This window comes from Schistocerca cancellata, chromosome 5, assembly GCF_023864275.1.
Source record: "Schistocerca cancellata isolate TAMUIC-IGC-003103 chromosome 5, iqSchCanc2.1, whole genome shotgun sequence".
Lineage (NCBI taxonomy): Eukaryota > Metazoa > Arthropoda > Insecta > Orthoptera > Acrididae > Schistocerca > Schistocerca cancellata.
In genome coordinates this window covers 254545487-254566262 of record NC_064630.1, presented here as the reverse complement: position 1 = coordinate 254566262, position 20776 = coordinate 254545487, and the positions used below count along the sequence as shown (strand labels likewise).

The 20776-nt window shown below is 46.7% G+C and overlaps 1 protein-coding gene across 1 annotated transcript in view; it reads right to left on the bottom strand.

The window, feature by feature from the left end:
- Positions 1–20776, bottom strand: part of LOC126188474 (mucin-5AC-like) — a 223555-nt gene that overhangs the window by 9248 nt on the left and 193531 nt on the right. The window contains exons 6-7 of the mRNA XM_049930078.1: positions 13438–13832; positions 3216–3658 (exon numbers count right to left, since the gene is read on the bottom strand). Of these exons, the coding sequence (XP_049786035.1) occupies positions 3216–3658; positions 13438–13832 (838 nt within the window). The remainder of the gene's footprint in view (positions 1–3215; positions 3659–13437; positions 13833–20776) is intronic.

The following is a 20776-nucleotide window of genomic DNA, read 5'->3' as shown; positions in this document are numbered from 1 at the left end:
GCACAAAAAGGGGTGCAAAATGCTGCATAAAATTTTTTTGATCACCCATCCAGTGATATAAAACGACTTATAGGTAGCTGAGTAACATTTGGATGAACTGAAAAAGTTTCTCCTTGACAACTATCCCTATTACGGAGAAGAATTTCTCTTATAGGTTTGTGTAAACGGTGGTGGGTAGGAATTACTAACTCACATCTGTACTTTAAAAAAAGAGTTTAGAAATATTTAACATGTAACCATATTTTCAAATTAATTTGCGATATGAATGTAAAGTGACTTGTCTCATATCATTACGACTGATCGTGCCATATGAAGCTAATTAACTAACGTAGAAAAAGTTTTTCCCCCTCCTCCCCGCGTCTCCCCAGCTTTCTCTGTCATCCATAAAAAGCAGGACTTTACTAAAATTTCAGTTTTTTTTATCATATGACGATATGTATATTTATGATATTCAAAGTTCACAACTATATTTGTTTGTCTGTGCAGCCTTTTATGGATTAAGCACATCTGAAAACGGCAACTATTTGCCGAAAGCGCTAATGTGAATTTTTTTATATGCGTCTAAACTACCGTTGACATATTAAACCTATATCTATATATAAAAGTTCTGTGTGTGTACGTACTGACAAACTTTTCTCCATGACCACGCACTGCCACCCATTCTTGAGGTTGGTGGTAGAAAGCCCTTGGTGTTATGCTGTTGGCAGGGGAATTTGGTGGCGATACGTGGTAGTGGGCAAATGTGGCGTGCAAAAATACGCGACATATGGCACAACAAATACTCTTAGGAGGAGTTATGTACTCTGTGACTTACGAACTTAACCGTGCACGTGAAAATGCGTTTTTTGTTTCATTCGGCCGACATAATGCCATGCTTGTGCGGATTCGTCATTCAGACTTTAATAACAATGCGTAATATTAAACAGGTCAGTTTTTAATATCTCAGCGGGTTTTTGTCAATCACACTTTACCGAAGATCGACAGAGACACAAAGATAAATATCCAGATAGACTCAAAGATAAAAACACTTGTAACTAACAAATGAATAATTGAGCGGCACACTACAGTGATTTCGGACAAACATTTCGCTTATTCTTCGCGAGTATAATCCTTCTTGTAACTAGCGCGTTTTCGTCAGTCACTTCACCTATTCTTCTTTTGCACATTGACCACGTCGTAATATTGGCCTTATGGTGTTACCGGCGGTTAGATATGTCTCTGTAACGTAATTTTAACGCCAGTGTGGTTGGAGTAGGTGAGCATTGTACAAGCAAGTATGTTCACTAACACGGAAAAGTTCAAAAGTCTTAGAGAAAATAGATTTTTCTAAGAGACCTAAGTGTTCCACATCGCGCATTGTATTGAGATATCTGCTAAACACAATTACCCACTTCCATCCTCCACAGCATTGGTGTAACACGTTGGGGTTCTGTCACCATTACATTGCATCGTGAATGAAAAAATGAAAACATTTTAACATATACGGTAAATTTCATAAGTCATGCACACACATAAAAAAAAAATTTGCATCACCCCGGTTCCCAGAACTTCTGAAGACAGACGTCAACTGTGGATATTGTATCACAGACACAGTCCCTTTGACTGTTCAGCAATGTCACTAAACCCGCCCAAAGATGTAAACAACTATTCATGAACAGCACCTATTAGACGGAGGGGGTCCGACAGCCTATCAGTTCCAGTCATTCCACCAGGAAGGAGGTACACGGCTCGTGTTGTCTGTAGTTCAACCATGCCTAGACGGTCAATGCCGCGGTTCGATCGCGTCCGCATTGTTACTTTGTGCCAGGAAGGGCTCTCAACAAGGGAAGTGTCCAGGCATTTCAGAGTGAACCAAAGCGATGTTGTTCGGACATGGAAGAGATATACAGGGACAGGGCCTGGCTCAGGCCGCCCAAGGGCTACTACTGTAGTGGATGACCGCTACCTGCGGATTGTAGCTCAGAGGAACACTGACAGCAACGCCACCATGTTGAATAATGCTTTTCGTGCAGCCACAGGACGTCGTGTTACCACTCAAACTGTGCGCAATAGGCTGCATGATGCGCAACTTCACTCGCGACGTCCATGGTGAGGTCCATCTTTGCAACCACAATACCATTCAGAGCAGTACAGATGGGCCCAACAACATTCCGAATGGACCGCTCAGGATTGCCACCACGTCCTCTTCACCGATGAGTGTCGCATATGTCTTCAACCAGACAATCGTCGGAGACGTGTTTGGAGGCAACCCGATCGGGCTGAACGCCTTAGACACGCTGTTCAGCTAGTGCAGCAAGATAGTGGTTCCCTGCTGTTTTGGGGTGGCATTATGTGGGGCCGACGTACGCGGCTGGTGGTCATGGAAGGCGGCATAACGGCTTTACGATATGTGAATGCCATCCTCCGACCGATAGTGCAACCATATCGGCAGCATATTGGCGAGGCATTTGTCTTCATGGACGACAATTCGCGCCCCATCGGGCACATCTTGTGAATGACTTCCTTCAGGATAACGACATCGCGCGACTATAGTGGCCAGCATGTTCTCCAGACATGAACCCTATCGAAAATGGCTGGCATAGATTGGACAGCGCTGTTTATGGACGACGGGACCCACCAACCACTGTGAGGGATCTACGCCGAATCGCCGTTGAGGAGTGGGACAATCTGGACCAACAGCGCCTTCATGAAGTTGTGGATAGTATGCCACGACGAATAGAGGCATGCACCAATGCAAGAGGAGGTGCTACTGCGCATCAGAGGTACCAGTGTGCACAGCAATCTGGACCACCACCTCTTACGGTCTCGCTGTATGGTGGTACAACATGCAATGTGTGGTTTTCATAAGCAATAAAAAGGGCGGAAATGATGTTTACGTTGATCACTATTCCAATTTTCTGTACAGGTTCCGGAACTCTCGGAACCGAGGAGATGCAAAACCTTTTTTTGATGTGTGTATTATTTAGATTTACGTAGGAGTATTTATTGCTCCATATTTCGCGGATTTTCGCCCACCATACTCATCCACTGTCGCGCACTGCGGCCAAACTATCTTACTAAGAGGATAGCTGCATTCATAACATCCTTAATGAGCTACATGTCTGCACACATCTCACATCTAGAATGGTACTCAAGTCTCCTCCCACGGCAGTAATTCTGACATGGACAGTGCCAAGTTTCTCAGATAATCATCATAGGAAATGTATGGGACTGACCTATGATGGAGGAGACGTTCCTGGAGGAGGCGGCGCGGCTGAGCGCGGGCGGCTTCCCCGCCTCGGCGGCGCTGGCGGTGGCGCTGCCGCTGGGGCTGGACGTGGCGCTCTCGTCCTTGGAGTCTGGGGAGGCCCTGGTCCTGGGCAGGCTCTTGAAGGAGATGGCCCGCGTCACGCCCTTGGAGGGCGCCTCGGAGGATGGCGTGCTGGGTGCGCTGGCGCTCGAGGCCACAGCGGCCTTATCCTTGTCCTTGTCCTTGGTTGAGTCTTCTGCAGAGTCACCGGAAACCGATGGCGCGCTCGGCGACTTGGCGGCGCTGGTCGCGTTGGACGCCAGGCTGTCCGAAGAGGGGGAGGCCGACGTCCGCGGGGAGGATGACGTCAGCGAGTAGCCGCCCACGCGGGAGGAGCCACTGCCCGATGAGTAACGCGAGGAAGAGTACCTGCGGCATAGCGCACATTGCACAGCTTATTACAAGAGTAGCGTGAGGACGAGTAACTGCAGCACAGCATGCGTGGCACTGCTTGTAAGATGTACAGAGTGAGGGTGAGTTCCTGCAGTACAGTGTGCATGGGACAGATTTTTACTTCTGTAGTGTGAGGATGAGTATCTGTGTCACAGCAAAATGGCTCTGAGCACTATGGGACTTAACATCTGAGGTCATCAGTCCCCTAGAACTTAGAACTACTTAAACCTAACTAACCTAAGGACATCACACACATCCATGCCCGAGGCAGCATTCGAACCTGCGACCGTAGCGGTCGCTCGGCTCCAGACTGTAGCGCCTAGAACCGCACGGCCACTGTGACACAGCATGCATGGCATAGCTTATTACATAAGTGACGTGAGAACCAGTACCTGCAGTACATTCTGCACTGCATACATTTTTTTATGAGAAGTGCGAGGATGAGTACCTGCAGCACAGAACGTATCGCACAGCTTATTACATGAGTAGCATGAGGACAAATGCCTGCGGCACAGTTCGTATGGCACGGCTTATTACACTACTGGCCATTAAAATTTCTACACGAAGAAGAAATGCAGATCATAAACGGGCATTCATTGGACAAATATATTATACTGGAACTGAGATGTGATTACATTTTCACGCAATTTGGCTGCATAGATTCTGAGAAATCAGTACCCAGAACAACCACCTCTGGCCGTAATAACGGCCTTGATACGCCTGGGCATTGAGTCAGACAGAGCTTGGATGGCGTGTACAGGTACAACTGCACATGCAGCTTCAACACGATACCACAGTTCATCAAGAGTAGTGACTGGCGTATTGTGACGAGCCAGAGGTTTTCAATTGGTGAGAGATCTGGAGAATGTGCTCGCCTGGGCAGCAGTCAAACGTTTTCTGTATCCAGAAAGGCCCGTACAGGATCTGCAACATCTATCAACGCTTTCCAGCTGGAGGTTCTTCTTTTGTAGTTGAGTGGTTGACCTTTTAACTGATCCACCAACCACTGTAATCTGTTTTACTCTAGTCAACTATTTGCTCTGCTCCTTTTAAGTGTCCTCTATTTTGTGTTATTGGGATGTTCATTTTAGCCCTGTACCCCTTGGTGTTCCCTCCCTCTGGGTGCAGAGGTTACTCTTTTACTGTATAGGCCTATTACAAGCATGCCTGTTTGAAACAGGGGACTGATGACCTCGATGTTTAGCCCCCATCAAACCCCAAAACCAAACCAAACCAACCTGCAACATGCGGTGGTGCATTACCCGGCTGAAATGTAGGGTTTCGCAGGGATCGAATGAAGGGTAGAGGCCGGACGGAGTAGCCTAGCGGTTGTAGGCGTTGCAGTCTGGAACCGCGCGACCGCTACGGTCGCAGGTTCGAATCCTGCCTCGGGCATGGATGTGTGTGTTGTCCTTAGGTTAGTTAGGTTTAAGTAGTTCTAAGTTCTAGGGGACTGATGACCTCAGATGTTAAGTCCCATAGTGCTCAGAGCCATTTGAACCATTTTGAAGGGTAGAGCCACGGGTCGAAACACATCTGAAATGTAACGTCCACTGTTCAAAGTGCCGTCAATGCGAACAAGAGGTGACCGAGACGTGTAACCACTGGTACCCCATACCATCACGCCGGGTGATACGCCAGTATGGCGATGACGAATACACGCTTCCAGTGTGCGTTCACCGCGATGACGCCTAACACGGATGCGACCATCATTATGCTGTACACAGAACCTGGATTCATCCGAAAAAAGGACGTTTTGCCATTCGTGCACCCAGGTTCGTCGTTGAGTACACCATCACAGGCGCTCCTGTCTGTGATGCAGCGTCAAGGGTAACCGCAGCCATGGTCTCTGAGCTGACAATCCATGCTGCTGCAAACGTCGTCGAACTGTTCGTGCAGATGGTTGTTGTCTTGCAACCGTCCCCATCTGTTGACTCAAGGATCGAGACGTGATTGCACGATCCGTTACAGCCATACGGATAAGATGCCTGTCATCTCGACTGCTAGTGATACGAGGCCGTTGGGATCCAGCACGGCGTTCCGTATTACCCTCCTGAACCCACTTATTCCATATTCTGCTAACCGTCACAGGATCTCGACCAACGCGAGCAGCAATGTCGCGATACGATAAACCGCAATCGCGATAGGCTACAATCCGACCTTTATTAAAGTCGGAAACGCGATGGTACGCATTTCTGCTCCTTACACGAGGCAACACAACAACGTTTCACCAGGCAACGCCGGTCATGTGCTGTTTGTATATGAGAAATCGGTTGGAAACTTTCCTCCTGTCAGCACGTTGTAGGTGTCTCCACCGGCGCCAACCTTGTGTGAATGCTCTGAAAAGCTAATCATTTGCATATCACAGCATCTTCTTCCTGTCGGTTAAATTTCGCGTCTGTAGCACGTCATCTTCGTGGTGTAGCAATTTTAATGGCCAGTAGTGTACATAAGTAGAGAGAGGACTAGTGCCTGCGCCACAGCATACTTCCCACAGGTTATTACATGAGTATCAGGAGGACGAGTTCCTGTAGCATGCATGGCGTAGCATATTACCTGAGCAGCGTGAGGACACGTACCTGCAGTACAGTGTACATGGCGCAGATGTTTACATGAGTAGTGCGAGGATGAGTACCTGCGACACAGCGTGCATGTGAGCACGAGTAGCTGCAGCACAGCATGCATGGCACAGCTTATTACATGAACAGCCTGAGGACGAGTACCTGTGGTACAGCAGATTTTACCGTTTTTTACACGACTAGTGTAAGGACGAATACCTGTGGCACAGTGCGCATGAATACACTCCTGGAAATGGAAAAAAGAACACATTGACACCGATGTGTCAGACCCACCATACTTGCTCCGGACACTGCGAGAGGGCTGTACAAGCAATGATCACACGCACGGCACAGCGGACACACCAGGAACCGCGGTGTTGGCCGTCGAATGGCGCTAGCTGCGCAGCATTTGTGCACCGCCGCCGTCAGTGTCAGCCAGTTTGCCGTGGCATACGGAGCTCCATCGCAGTCTTTAACACTGGTAGCATGCCGCGACAGCATGGACGTGAACCGTATGTGCAGTTGACGGACTTTGAGCGAGGGCGTATAGTGGGCATGCGGGAGGCCGGGTGGACGTACCGCCGAATTGCTCAACACGTGGGGCGTGAGGTCTCCACAGTACATCGATGTTGTCGCCAGTGGTCGGCGGAAGGTGCACGTGCCCGTCGACCTGGGACCGGACCGCAGCGACGCACGGATGCACGCCAAGACCGTAGGATCCTACGCAGTGCCGTAGGGGACCGCACCGCCACTTCCCAGCAAATTAGGGACACTGTTGCTCCTGGGGTATCGGCGAGGACCATTCGCAACCGTCTCCATGAAGCTGGGCTACGGTCCCGCACACCGTTAGGCCGTCTTCCGCTCACGCCCCAACATCGTGCAGCCCGCCTCCAGTGGTGTCGCGACAGGCGTGAATGGAGGGACGAATGGAGACGTGTCGTCTTCAGCGATGAGAGTCGCTTCTGCCTTGGTGCCAATGATGGTCGTATGCGTGTTTGGCGCCGTGCAGGTGAGCGCCACAATCAGGACTGCATACGACCGAGGCACACAGGGCCAACACCCGGCATCATGGTGTGGGGAGCGATCTCCTACACTGGCCGTACACCACTGGTGATCGTCGAGGGGACACTGAATAGTGCACGGTACATCCAAACCGTCATCGAACCCATCGTTCTACCATTCCTAGACCGGCAAGGGAACTTGCTGTTCCAACAGGACAATGCACGTCCGCATGTATCCCGTGCCACCCAACGTGCTCTAGAAGGTGTAAGTCAACTACCCTGGCCAGCAAGATCTCCGGATCTGTCCCCCATTGAGCATGTTTGGGACTGGATGAAGCGTCGTCTCACGCGGTCTGCACGTCCAGCACGAACGCTGGTCCAACTGAGGCGCCAGGTGGAAATGGCATGGCAAGCCGTTCCACAGGACTACATCCAGCATCTCTACGATCGTCTCCATGGGAGAATAGCAGCCTGCATTGCTGCGAAAGGTGGATATACACTGTACTAGTGCCGACATTGTGCATGCTCTGTTGCCTGTGTCTATGTGCCTGTGGTTCTGTCAGTGTGATCATGTGATGTATCTGACCCCAGGAATGTGTCAATAAAGTTTCCCCTTCCTGGGACAATGAATTCACGGTGTTCTTATTTCAATTTCCAGGAGTGTAGTTTCTTATACGAGTAGCTTGAGTTCAAGTGCCTGTGGCACAGCACACGTACAGCACCATCATCACGAGTTCTAAGGGATTTCAAATCTCCAAGGTAACGTGCATAGCGCATAGCTCATTATTTATTCATATTTTATGATTGTTGCTTATTGATGCACTGTTCAGATGGTTTCAAAAAGCCTTTGCATCAGATGTCTAGACGTTAGTAGGCACCAGCCATAGGAAGACGAGATTTCACCGAATGAGCACTCTGTCCCCGGCAGCTGAGTGGTCAGCGCGACAGAATGTCAATCCTAAGGGCCCGGCTTCGATGCGTGGCTGAGTCGGAGATTTTCTCTGCTCAGGGACTGGGTGTTGTGTTGTCCTAATCATCATTACTTCATCCCCATCGACGCGCAAGTTGCCGAAGTGGCATCAAATCGAAAGACTTGCAGCCGGCGACGGTCTACCCGACCGAATGAGCAGAGTCTAGTAAATTGGTGTGTTGCGTACTACTTATGCCAGTAAATCGAGTGTTTTTCGACAAGAAGACTCTAAGAATGTGTGCCTCTAAGCGGAGGAAAATAATATTTTACAGGGGAACCTGGATCTTTAATTTTGCTCAGCACAGACCCTTTGAAGCGGAGCATATGACTGGATTATAAGCAACACACATTGCTTGCACATACAGCAGTGTACCTACGCCCTGCTATCCCATTAGGAGGCATAACCACTATGAAAGGACGCCTAGCATCTCCAGGAAGCGTCAGCAAACGTTTTGTCTCTAACAAAAGTCGTTCCCCACGATATGATCTATCCCTCCTAGACGTTTGATGCAAAACTCTGAAACGCCAGGTGTGTAACACTATTTCAAGAATGTAAAGAACCCTAGAAAACTTCTCCTGTGTGAGACAATGTTTAGTAACGGTACTTGCAACGTATCAGTCCTGGTTATATCCACGGATCGTTTTGTTGGGCATTGTGGGCACCAAACCCAGTTTTCTGTATCCAGTGGAAAAGGGAGGACCCTTTGTCCAGCCTGGAGAGAGCAGGTTGAACTTTCTGTAATCTGTGATATGTCTAAGTGATTTATGGTCGAAGTCTATTATGCTACCTTAGACGTTAATGGCTTTCGCGTGTAGACAAGTGTTGTCCAGCGCTTATTGGAAATAAAGTTTACAAAGAAGTGCTATTACAGGCAGCAGAAAACGACCATGACAATCTTCCTAAGGTGACTGAATGTAAAGTATGCCAGCGGACTTCTCGGTATCACAGTCTTGCCACAGCAAGGTTGGAGACGAGTCGTGAGCTCTCTGGAGCAAAGGTGGTGTACTTATCAAGTTAGAAGCGAGTGATACTTCGTCATCCATAAACGTATTATTTCAGTACACAAATCTTTAAAAAATTACCAGTGTGATCATTCTAATTTATCATTTTCCAGCTTCTAGTATAGCATTGCGGTTTAGGAAGCATGCTTGAACTTACTAGGCAGAGACCGCATGCCAGACTGCGCAGCACAAGCTAGCTAGAAGTGGCGTTTCATAAATAGGCGAATTTGTCGAATTCCAACTGGAGCCAATAAATTTTATTTGTTTTCATGGAACTTGCAGTGTGATGTGTCTGTTACTGAATTATTTTTGATCAGTATTCCTGTTCGTCTTTCTGGAGATTATCAGTGGGAGTTACTAGCCACCAAATGGACCATCTGCCACGTACGTTTTCCAGTTCACTGCTCAAATGTCGGAATGTTTCTGAAAGGGTCAAAGCGAGGCTGGTGACACTCCTCTAAACATATTTGTAAGTGTAATAGCACAGTAACCTGACAAGAGTGCATCAAGAAACGCCTTCCAGTAAAATGTGGGAGCGGGACGTCGCATGACGTGCCCTGTGCATTCCGGCAGCAGCAGCGAGTGCGACTTCGCTTGGTGCCATGAACTCACTGAGGACGAGACGTAAGGAAGTTTCATACTTTCGACTGCTGAGGTGGTGCAACTAAGTCCATTCTTGTACTCTTAACATTCCTGCAGAAAGTTAAGAATTTCGAAAGCTGTCTGCGTCAGCCCAGCTGCACCCAAATCTTCATTTTCTGATGAGAAGAATCCACACACATATTAGTGGATATTAATGTAGTATGTGTGCATCCTTCACGTTTATGATGGCCTGAACTCTGCTGGTGAAACTTTCAGAAAGATGTCTGTTAGTCTGTGGAGGAAAGACAGCCCATTTTTTCCTCAAGAGTTGAAACCAGAGAAGGTATAATGTTGGACACTGGAATCTGTAGCGAAAGCAACACGTCAATTCATCCTAAAGACGTTCCATTGAGTTCCGTTGGGAAAATGGGCAGGCCAGTCCATTTCAGGAATTGTTTTTGTTGTGCTCTTCAGTCCTGAGACTGGTTTGATGCAGCTCTCCATGCTACTCTATCCTGTGCAAGCTTCTTCATCTCCCAGTACCTACTGCAACCTACATCCTTCTGAATCTGCTTAATGTATTCATCTCTTGGTCTCCCTCTACGATTTTTACCCTCCACGCTCTCCAATACTAAATTGATGATCCCTTGATGCCTCAGAACATATCCAACCAACCGATCCCTTCTTCTAGTCAAGTTGTGCCACCAACTTCTCTTCTCCCCAATCCTATTCAATACCTCCTCATTAATTATATGATCTACCCCTCTAATCTTCAGCATTCTTCTGTAGCACCACATTTAGAAGGCTTCTATTCTCTTCTTGTCTAAACTAGTTATCGTCCATGTTCCATACATGGCTACACTCCATACAAATACTTTCAGAAGTAATATAGGGAAGTCCACTTTGGCTCGCTTGACAGTTGAACGTAGTACTGAACTGCGCGATACATCTTTCACAATGCGAGATAGCGGCCATTTCGCAGTTAACTTGTACTGAACTGTGCGATACCTCTAATGTCACAAGCTACATCTCCCTTATCAATGATGTCATCACCCATTGTAAATGACGTCATATACATGACATTAGTAGCTACGCATCCTTTTCTATAACGTCATATCGGCGGAAAATTAAAAAAGATACTGACTAAACATGCACTCAGGCTGTGTATAATGCGTTGAATCACGACTAGTATTATTTTAAAAAATAAGCTTCATCTGAATTGCGTAAAATGGCGCCATGCCGAAAAAAGTATTGCCACTGGTACAAAACATTCACGTCGAAAAATACGTAAGCTTCACCTGAATGATGTTAATTGGCACTATTCAGCAAAGTCATTTCTCTCTCTCTCTCTCTCTTCCTCTCTCTCTCTCTCTCCTTTCTCCCACCCCCCTCTCTCTCTATCATAGTGTAAGACACAATTAAATATATCCATATCTAAAATTCCTGTTAAACTCGTAAGTTTCATTAGTAAAACATACACATACATTCATAGTGGTATTTTTGTATTTTACAAATGTATTGTTCTATCTATCAGAAATACATAAGCTTCAGCGTAAATTGGTGTCATGTTCAGAGTACCTGACCAGCCTGCGCTATACGTAAAAATACGTAAAGGGTGTAATTTCCACACCTAAAAAAGCGTGAAAAATGAGTCAGTAACACTATGTTTCTGTCAAATGGCACAAACTTCTTTTTTTGCCTAAAATATGTAAAAGGTGTAACACTTGACATAATCATAGTATGTGCTGCTGAAATATTTTTGACATACATTTTAGACACGTAAATTCCGTAATTTATAACCTTTACATATTTTGCTGGACTTTGCCATGCTGACACAAACGATCATTGTCCTAGAACTTGGTTCAAATGCCAGGTTTACTCAAAACCTTAAACATCTGACGAACGTAACGAAGGGAGCGTGATCGCGGAACTAGTTCTCTAACGCCAAGGCGTGCCGTGCACGCTCGGCTTCAAACGCTCACAGAATCATTACTTTTTGGCGCGTATTTTGGGATATAATTCTACAGTGTATATACATTCTAATTCCGTAATAAAAAAAATTCGTGATTTTTTCGGCCATCACCATGTCGTTCCCCTTTAATGGAAATTGCGTAATTCGCAAGTTCTAATTGAACACCGTAAATTCCATTTACTTTCATGGAACTTACAGTCTGGTGTGTCCGTTAATCAATTATATTTGAATGGTGTTCCTATTTACACTATCCGATCGGAAGTATTCAGACAGCACTAATTGCCGGCCGAAGTGGCCGTGCGGTTCTAGGCGCTACCGTCTGGAGCCGAGCGACTTCTACGGTCGCAGGTTCGAATCCTGCCTCGGGCATGGATGTGTTTGATGTCCTTAGGTAAGTTAGATTTAAGTAGTTCTAAGTTCTATGGGACTGATGATCTTAGAAGTTAAGTCCCATGTGCTCAGAGCCATTTGAACCATTTTGACACCCCTAATTAAAGAGGAACTGACCAGTTTATATCACGAGAGACGGACGCGCCAGTATAAAAGGAGGCGGGAAGTATAGCGTTGGCAGTAGAGAAGCAGTAAGAGCAGAATTCTTCGGTCAGGAAAGCTCAGAGACTTCAAACATGGACTTGTCACTCCACTTCACCTGAATAACAGATCCGTTAGGGATATTTCAACCGTCTACCTCCTTTCATGGCTGCCCCGGGAAAATACCAATTACGCAGTGAAGGTACTAATATTTTATAATAAAAGAAAATACCAATGAAAACATCAATGTACGCTTTATTCATTGCAGCATTGATGTTTTCATTGGCCGAGCGGTCTAAGGCGCTACAGTCATGGACTGTGCGGCTCGTCCCGTCACATTGTCGTTCCCCCTTAATCACCACGTCCACCTAGACACTGGGTCCCCAATCTGATATGAAGCCACTGTCCACCGGGTACGTCCTCGCATGTTCTGTTTCGGAACGATCACCTGCCAATATACCCCAAGCCGTGTGTGTAAAATTGAAGGCCCTGTGTTTCCAAATGCTGGATCATCTCCGTTAGTGATCACCCCTGGTTCCTAGAAACAACCATATGTTTGTTTCCTAACTTGAATAAACAGCTAAACGATGTCATTTAGATGACACTGAGTAACTGAGGCAAGCTGATTGGAGTTCAAATGGCTCCACTATGGGACTTAACATCTATGGTCATCAGTCCCCTAGAACTTAGAGCTACTTAAACCTAACTAACCTAAGGACATCACACAACACCCAGTCATCACGAGGCAGAGAAAATCCCTGACCCCGCCGGGAATCGAACCCGGGAACCCAGGCGCGGGAAGCGAGAACGCTACCGCACGACCACGAGCTGCGGACGCTGATTGGAGTATATCTAACCATGTGTCATAGGGTTTCTTTTTGAATGGCATAGAAATATTGGAACAGTGATGTAACAAGTGCATCATTGAGTATGTGTGTGTGTGGGGGGGGGGGCAGAGATGGAGAGGGGGGATGTATTGAATAAATGTGTTTTGACAGAACCCTAAATCTATTCGTTCTGGAGCTTTTTAGCCTCCTCCCTCGTCTTCCCCGCCTGTGTGTTGGTAACCACGCTACTGCTTGCTGGACTGGGCTAGGCAGCAGGTGCTCAGACATTAGGCAGCAGGCATCAGGCAGTACCTGTCCAGGTAGGAGGTCCAGGGCGAGGGCCGCGAGGCGCCGGCGAAGCGCGAGGTCCGCGAGGTGTCGTCGCCGCGGTCGGACTGCACGCCGCAGTCCTGGGTTCGTGGCCGGGCGGCGGCGCTGGGGCGCGCCACTGTGCGCTCGAGCACGCGGGCCAGCTCGGCGCGCCGGCTGCGCAGGAAGGGCGACGGCGAGGCCGAGGGCGGCGTGGGCGACGTGCCGCGCGACACCACCGTCACGAACACCGTCTGCGAGGGCCGGCGCCGCACCTGGCCGCCGCCCGCCTTCTGCTTTGCGTCCTCTTCCTCCTCGCTGCTCTCCGACTCGGACTCCTCCGTCTCAGACTCGTCCTCTTCGCTGGAGCTCTCCTCGTCCGCCTTTCCGTCCTGCACCTGCAATAGCAAAGTGCTCTTGTTCGCTGTCCTCGGCCCAAGAAGAAAGCATCGTGGTCATTTACATCGACATCTACATCTATACTCCGTGAATCAGGCTAGAATGCGAGTCTGGCGGAGCTTCTGTGCCTACTGTCAAATGGTTCAAATGGCTTTGAGCACTATGGGACTGAAAATCTGAGGTCATCAGTCCCCTAGGCTACTATAATTTCTAGGGTCAGTTTAAGGCTGCACGGGGCTCGTGCCACTGAACATCTGCAGGCTCTTGCTCAACAATATACGTGTGTGTCTGTAATAATAATAATAATGAGCGTATGGCATTGGTGGCCGGGAGACCCGTCGCGGGGCGGTTCGGCCGCCGCTCCACAAGTTCTTTAACGCCACTACGGCGACTTGCGACTGAATGAGGATGAAATGATGAAAGACACACAACACCCAGTCACCTCGAGGCAGAGAAAATCCCAGACCCCGCCGGGAATCGAACCCGGGACCCCGTGCGCGGGAAACAAGAACGCTACCGCAAGACCACGAGCCCCGAACTGTGCGTCTGTGATCTGCAGATCTCGATGGCGAGGTTGTAAACGCCCTTACGGAAATTAGTAGGAACCAATCTGGTTAAAATAGCTACAAAAACTAATTACATGAGGAGAGATAAATCCTACATAATTACACTGTTTCTTTCCCGACCTCACTCATCGTCACCTGCGCAGTCACACTATATCACGTCCGTTAAGACAGGGCCGGAAAGTGTGTGCCAAAACGGGCGTGAGCCTGATATGCGGGCTGCGTGCAGGCCAAAGTTAGACCTATATGAAGATGGTATCTGTTCTTTCCGAAATTTCCGAAAGAACAGATACCATCTTCATATAGTTAAGGTTAACCGGCCATTGATCTTCTTCTTCTGTGCTGGATGCACACGCATTGCCGGAACTCTTACGGGACTCGGTAAGATTGTCTGCTGAGAGTAGTGAGTGTAATGGGCAGGGGCACTGCAAATGTGGCCGCCCGTCGTGGCCGAGTGGTTCTAGGCGCTACAGTCTGGAACCGAGCGACCGCTAGGGTCGCAGGTTTGAATCCTGCCTCGGGCATGGGTGTGTGTGATGCGCTTAGGTTAGTTAGGTTTTAGTAGTTCTCAGTTCTAGAGGACTGATGACCTTAGAAGTTAAGTCCCATAGTGCTCAGAGCCAACTACAAATGTAGTGTGTGGACATTAAGTTGGCAATGTGGGTCTCACGGAGAGCGTGCAAGGGTAAATCTCTGCAGTCGTCGTATACTCTGTGCCCTCGGTGGCTCAGATGGATAGAGAGTCTGTCATGTAAGCAAGAGATCCCGGCTTCGAGTCCCAGTCGGGGCACATATTTTCAATTGTTCCCATTGATGTATACCAACGCCTGTCGACAGTTTAGGGTCTTGATTTAATTATCATTTCAAAGCTCGACCTGTCTCGGCTTTGCTCTATCTTCCTCGGAAGTACATGGTACAGAATGACGTTTTATTTAGCTAGGGAAAGAAAGGAAAGGGGTTGGTGGATAATCATGACTCGCAGCCGCATGGAGCACTGCCGCATTACAATGGCGGAAGTTGAAAATTTATCCCGGACCAGCAATCGAACGCGGATGCTCCGCTTTTATAGTACGATTGCCTTAATCGTCTCGGTTACCCGGAAGTGCCTCCCGTCCGATCCAAATTTTGCTACTTATTGGACGCTGCACTGCAGCGTATCATGTCCATTACACATCCTACTCGCAAATGCTTGATTCCCGTAGGTGTTCTAATGATATTTGTGCATCCTCACCAAAACAAATATCATGGAGCCGTCGCTCTCGATTACATTAATGTAACTGAGTGTTGTCTCTTCTATCGGACTTTTTTCTATACCAAGTACAAACAGCAAAGGGTAAACGCCGCTGTCACCACGATTCTGCCGAACTGAAGAGAGCCGTGCCGACCGATAAATGCCACGCCACAATGTTGAATAAAATGTTAAGGTAACTGAGCGTCGTCTGACCACTCAGTTTGCCATACTCGTGGTGTCAGTGGCGTTTACCCTTCGCTATTTGTTCGTGGTAAAAATAAATTTCCAGGTTCAGTGACTGTTTGCACAAATAGAGGCAAGTCTTTAAAAATAAATAGGAATGGCAGAAGAGAGGCATGGGAATTCTCAATCTATTATGCAGTCGCGGAGTCGATGTGTACTGCAGATTTGCTGGGAAACAATATTACAACAATATGCAGAAACAATATGAACATTTACTTGATAGCGAAACAGAAAAAAACTTGCACGATTGACACGGGATTCAAATGGTTCAAATGGCTCTGAGCACTGTGGGACTCAACTTCTGAGGTCATTAGTACCCTAGAACTTAGAACTAGTTAAACCTAACTAGCCTAAGGACATCACACACATCCATGCCCATGGCAGGATTCGAACCTGCGACCGTAGTGGTCTCGCGGTTCCAGACTGCAGCGCCTAGAACCGCACGGCCACTTCGGCCGGCGACACGGGATTCGTTGTTCTGTAGACAAAGAAGCATTTTGCGCTAAATTTGCAAACATGCAACGCTTGTAATCCGGTCAAAGAAAACCATCGTAACGACCGGGAGAGCGGTGTGCTGACCACACGCCTCTCCTATCCGCATCCTCATCTGAGGATGACACGGCGGTCAGATGGTCCCGATGGGCCACTTGTGGCCTGATGACGGAGTGCTTCTTTCTTCAACGCTTGTAAAAATTAGTGGTACTAATTGTAATATTTCTGGATTTGGACCCATTATTCCTCTGTTCCACTGTCAGTTGCAACAATTTCGATGGAACTGAACAAAGAGTACAGAGGCTTTAAATATTACTGCAAAGTAAGTTCATTTAGTCGAGGAACGATCCTGGAACAATTTTTAGATTTAAAACGCGCAATTATTGGAGTTATGAAGGTATTAGAACATAAGGAATGGATTTCAGATGTCGCTTTTTAAGTGTAATTGACTGCACGCTGCCCACAGTAAGACACTACAAGGTGAGAAACAACTTCTTTCTGATTTGATGGCGACGCATCTAAAAAGAAAATCGCGTTGTAGAAGCGACAAATTCTGACATACACCTGTTTCTTCAGTTCAATGGCCTTAGAGAAAACGCGAACTTTAAAGAATTCATAATGTACTTGGAAGAATTACAAGGATAGTTTTCTAAACGTTTTGAGGGCACTGACAGTCTTACATCTGTTTTCGAGGTATTTGCAGAGAGTTTGCCATTTCACTTCAAAGCGCCCCTGTGCATGTGCAGGTGTAACTGATTGACCTGCAACGTAATATCCGTTTTACAGACAAATCCCGTTATGTTAAAACTTTCCTGGACATCTGCATTGTTTTCCTCAGGAAGAGTTTGCGTTTCTCCATAATGAGTTTGCAAGAGTGATAAAATATTTAAATCGACATATGTGTGTGAAACGTCATTCTGCAATTATGAAATTAAATAAGTCACGATTATGTGGCAACCTTGTAAATGGGCTGCGTCTGTGTTGGCAGCGCTGTGTAGCGCTTTACATTGGATCTCTGACTGCGCTTTCTTTGTAAGAGACTCTATGACTGGTTGGACTCGTTGTTGGAAGTTAATCGCCAGTAGTGTTGGGCAGTTGGAAGTTAGTCGCCAGCAGTGATGAAAGTACTGTTGGGCAGTTGGAGGTGAACAGCCAGCAGTGATGGATGTTAGATGTGAGAAGTTAGCACTGATGGAGGGTAGAGATCTGAACTATTAGCATAGGCTTACGATCTGTACATGTTCGAGTTGGAGATTGAATATTATTCATGATTATATATTTTTGTACTAGATGTCAATGACGATTTATATTCGTGTCTCAACTGGTTGTCACATTATTAAGGTAAAAAGATACATTATTTGGTTTGCAACAAAAACTTTCCTTTGTTAACCACATGCCTATTAGTAGTTAGTGGCTTTAGTAGTTAGAATTTATTATTAAGCTGGCACTATTGACGCTCGCTATATTGCAGTAGTTCGCCTAATGAAGATTTTTGTGAGGTAAGTGCTTAATGAAATGTATAGGTTATTGTTAGGATTTCTTTTTAGTCAGGGCCATTCTTTTGAATTAATTATTTGAAGTCAGGTTACGTCTTTTTTTATTTATTTTTTTTTTTTTGAGCAGTCAGATTGCGTCGTGCTAGGATATTGTGGGTCTCAGTGATTCAGCAATTTAAGTACAGACTCACTCATTTACATTAACAAGTTTCAACCTGAGTGCGAAAGAATGTGACATAGTCTGCGTCTGTCTGTATGCTGATGATGATGATGAGCGGTTGGCGTCATTGGCCGGGAGGCCCCTCGCGGGGCAGGTCCGGCCGCCTTGGCGCAGGTCTTATTACATTCGGCGCCACATTGGGCGACCTGCACGCCGGATGGGGATGAAATTATGATGAACACAACACAACACCGAGTCCCTGAGCGGAGAAAATCTCCGACCCAGCCGGGAATCGAACCCGGGCCCGGAGGACGGCAATCCGTCACGCTGACCACTCAGCTACCGGAGCGGACTGTCTGTATGCTATTTGTACCAGATAAAATTGTGTTACGTCTCCAGTGTGCTACAAATAATTAAATTATACTGAAAATTAGTTTCGTTTGTCATCTATGTTGTTGAGAAATATGAAACCATGTCGCATTCTGAAGCCCGCATCTCGTGGTCGTGCGGTAGCGTTCTCGCTTCCCACGCCCGGGTTCCTGGGTTCGATTCCCGGTGGGGTCAGGGATTTTCTCTGCCTCGTGATGGCTGGGTGTTGTGTGCTGTCCTTAGGTTAGTTAGGTTTAAGTAGTTCTAAGTTCTAGGGGACTGATGACCATAGATGTTAAGTCCCAGTCCGGAACCGCCCGACTGCTACGGTCGCAGGTTCGAATCCTGCCTCGGGCATGGATGTGTGTGATGTCCTTAGGTTAGTTAGGTTTAAGTAGTTCTAAGTTCTAGGGGACTGATGACCACAGCAGTTAAGTCCCATAGTGCTCAGAGCCATTTGAACCATTTTTTTGATGTTAAGTCCCATAGTGCTCAGAGCCATTTGAACCATTTTTTTCGCATTCTGTGCAATTGCATTGCCATCTGAACGCGATGTGCTCGTAGTTCCCCCCTCTTCCACCTCAGACAGCGGGGCTGAAGTGTGCGAAGCGTGCAGGCAGGATGAACGCTATGGCACGCGACCAGGGCAAGAATCTCGTGCCGAGGTCTTGGCTGCCAATGCCCTAAGACAACGTGAAATCGGTGAAATGTTCTAAAACTAGTAACGTAAGAGTAAAGCTAAAATAACTACAATGGGAAATGAGATTGGAAAAAAAATTGGAAAAAAAATTGGATGAGCCAGTCACACATTAAAAATTTCTCCCTGAAATTCTAGAGATAAAGGCGGACGTGTCGCGAATGCTTAGAAGTCTTACCACATTCGTACGACTTTCAGTTAAAATTGAGGACAAATCCGTCGGTAATTTAGCTTATGACTCGTTTTTTGTACAGAAAGCAGAATACTGAAATGTAGCGCTTTGTGGTCTGTACACCATCCACTGGAAGAGTACTCAACCGTATGCACTCCTGTTTTGGTAATGCATTATTTTTATTTGATAGTAATGTGTGAAGGTAACATCTCATAAAATTTAATTTTGATAAATTATGCCTAATTTACGCTGTGAACTTTGATTTTTAAATCGTTATCGCACCAATATAACCAATAACGGTCACAACAGTAAAGCTACGTCACAGTTCACTGTTATTAGCTCCAGTCACAAAGCAATGAAGAACTGCGTTGTATGAGTCGGAAGTCTCTCCATCATAAAGCTGATTGGTTGACTGCTTAGGCAGTCATACTGACCAAATGACCACGACGTTCTTACTCCTGCTTTCACTCAGTGAGAAGACTAAAATAATCACTTTTCCACGGCTCTTCCATTGCTGCAATCCTTGGCGAACAGAACTGTCTTGCACATAATGTGTGCAAGCTGATTACAAAGTCTTACAGCCCGCACTAAAAACCAAAATACGTAATCTTGTATACTCATAAAGTTTATAATCTGGATACAGCGCCATAGCACTGTGACACACAGTAAAATGTCACATGACACCGGTTGGGAAATCCTGATCTGTGTAATGCTTAGCAGTGAAATCCGGAGGCTTATCATTGCGCTGTATATCGGAAGATAATGGATTCACAATTCCTGTCACGGGTATCTAGGGGTTGTGGAGAGGAGCAGTAGATAAAGTTCTGATAAGGAAACGATGTCCGGAAATATACCATTTGGAAATAAAATGAGTTTGAAGGTATGATTGCTTCACGGTACGCACACGAACTGAGAAGAGGGCGCCGTCTTCAGTACTTGTAATTGTGACACCACATGCCATTTTCATCAGACTACAACAACAGCTGGTATGTCCGCAAGTGGGAGGGTTGTCTGTGGTGCACCACACTCTCGACTTTGGAGAGGGCATCCTTTGCCACGCCAAGGAGAAAACTCGATGATGATTACTGGAAACATTGCCCATACCATGGGCTCCTGCACAGCACAGAGGTCAGAGCTCACTGTTTCCGCCACATGCGTATCGTGAAGTGGGAGATTTGGAAGTGATCTTTCAAACTTATTTTACATCCAAATGGTAATTTTTTGAACCCTGGTTCCTTATCAGAACTTGGTCTACAAATCCCAGAAACCTGTAATAGGAACTGTGAAACAGACTATGTAACTTGCTTGAACATTAAAATCTGGATGAGAACTTCACAGAAATGAGTTTAAACACGGTTGATAGACTTACATCAAAGGAACAACCGTACAGAACTACAAATTACTGAAAAGAACGTGGAACTGGATCTCAAAAAAGCTTTAAATTGGCTATGTCAACATTAACCTTAATACAAACGAAAAATAATTTTTAGGCGAGTCTTTTTAACATTGTAAAGAAACGG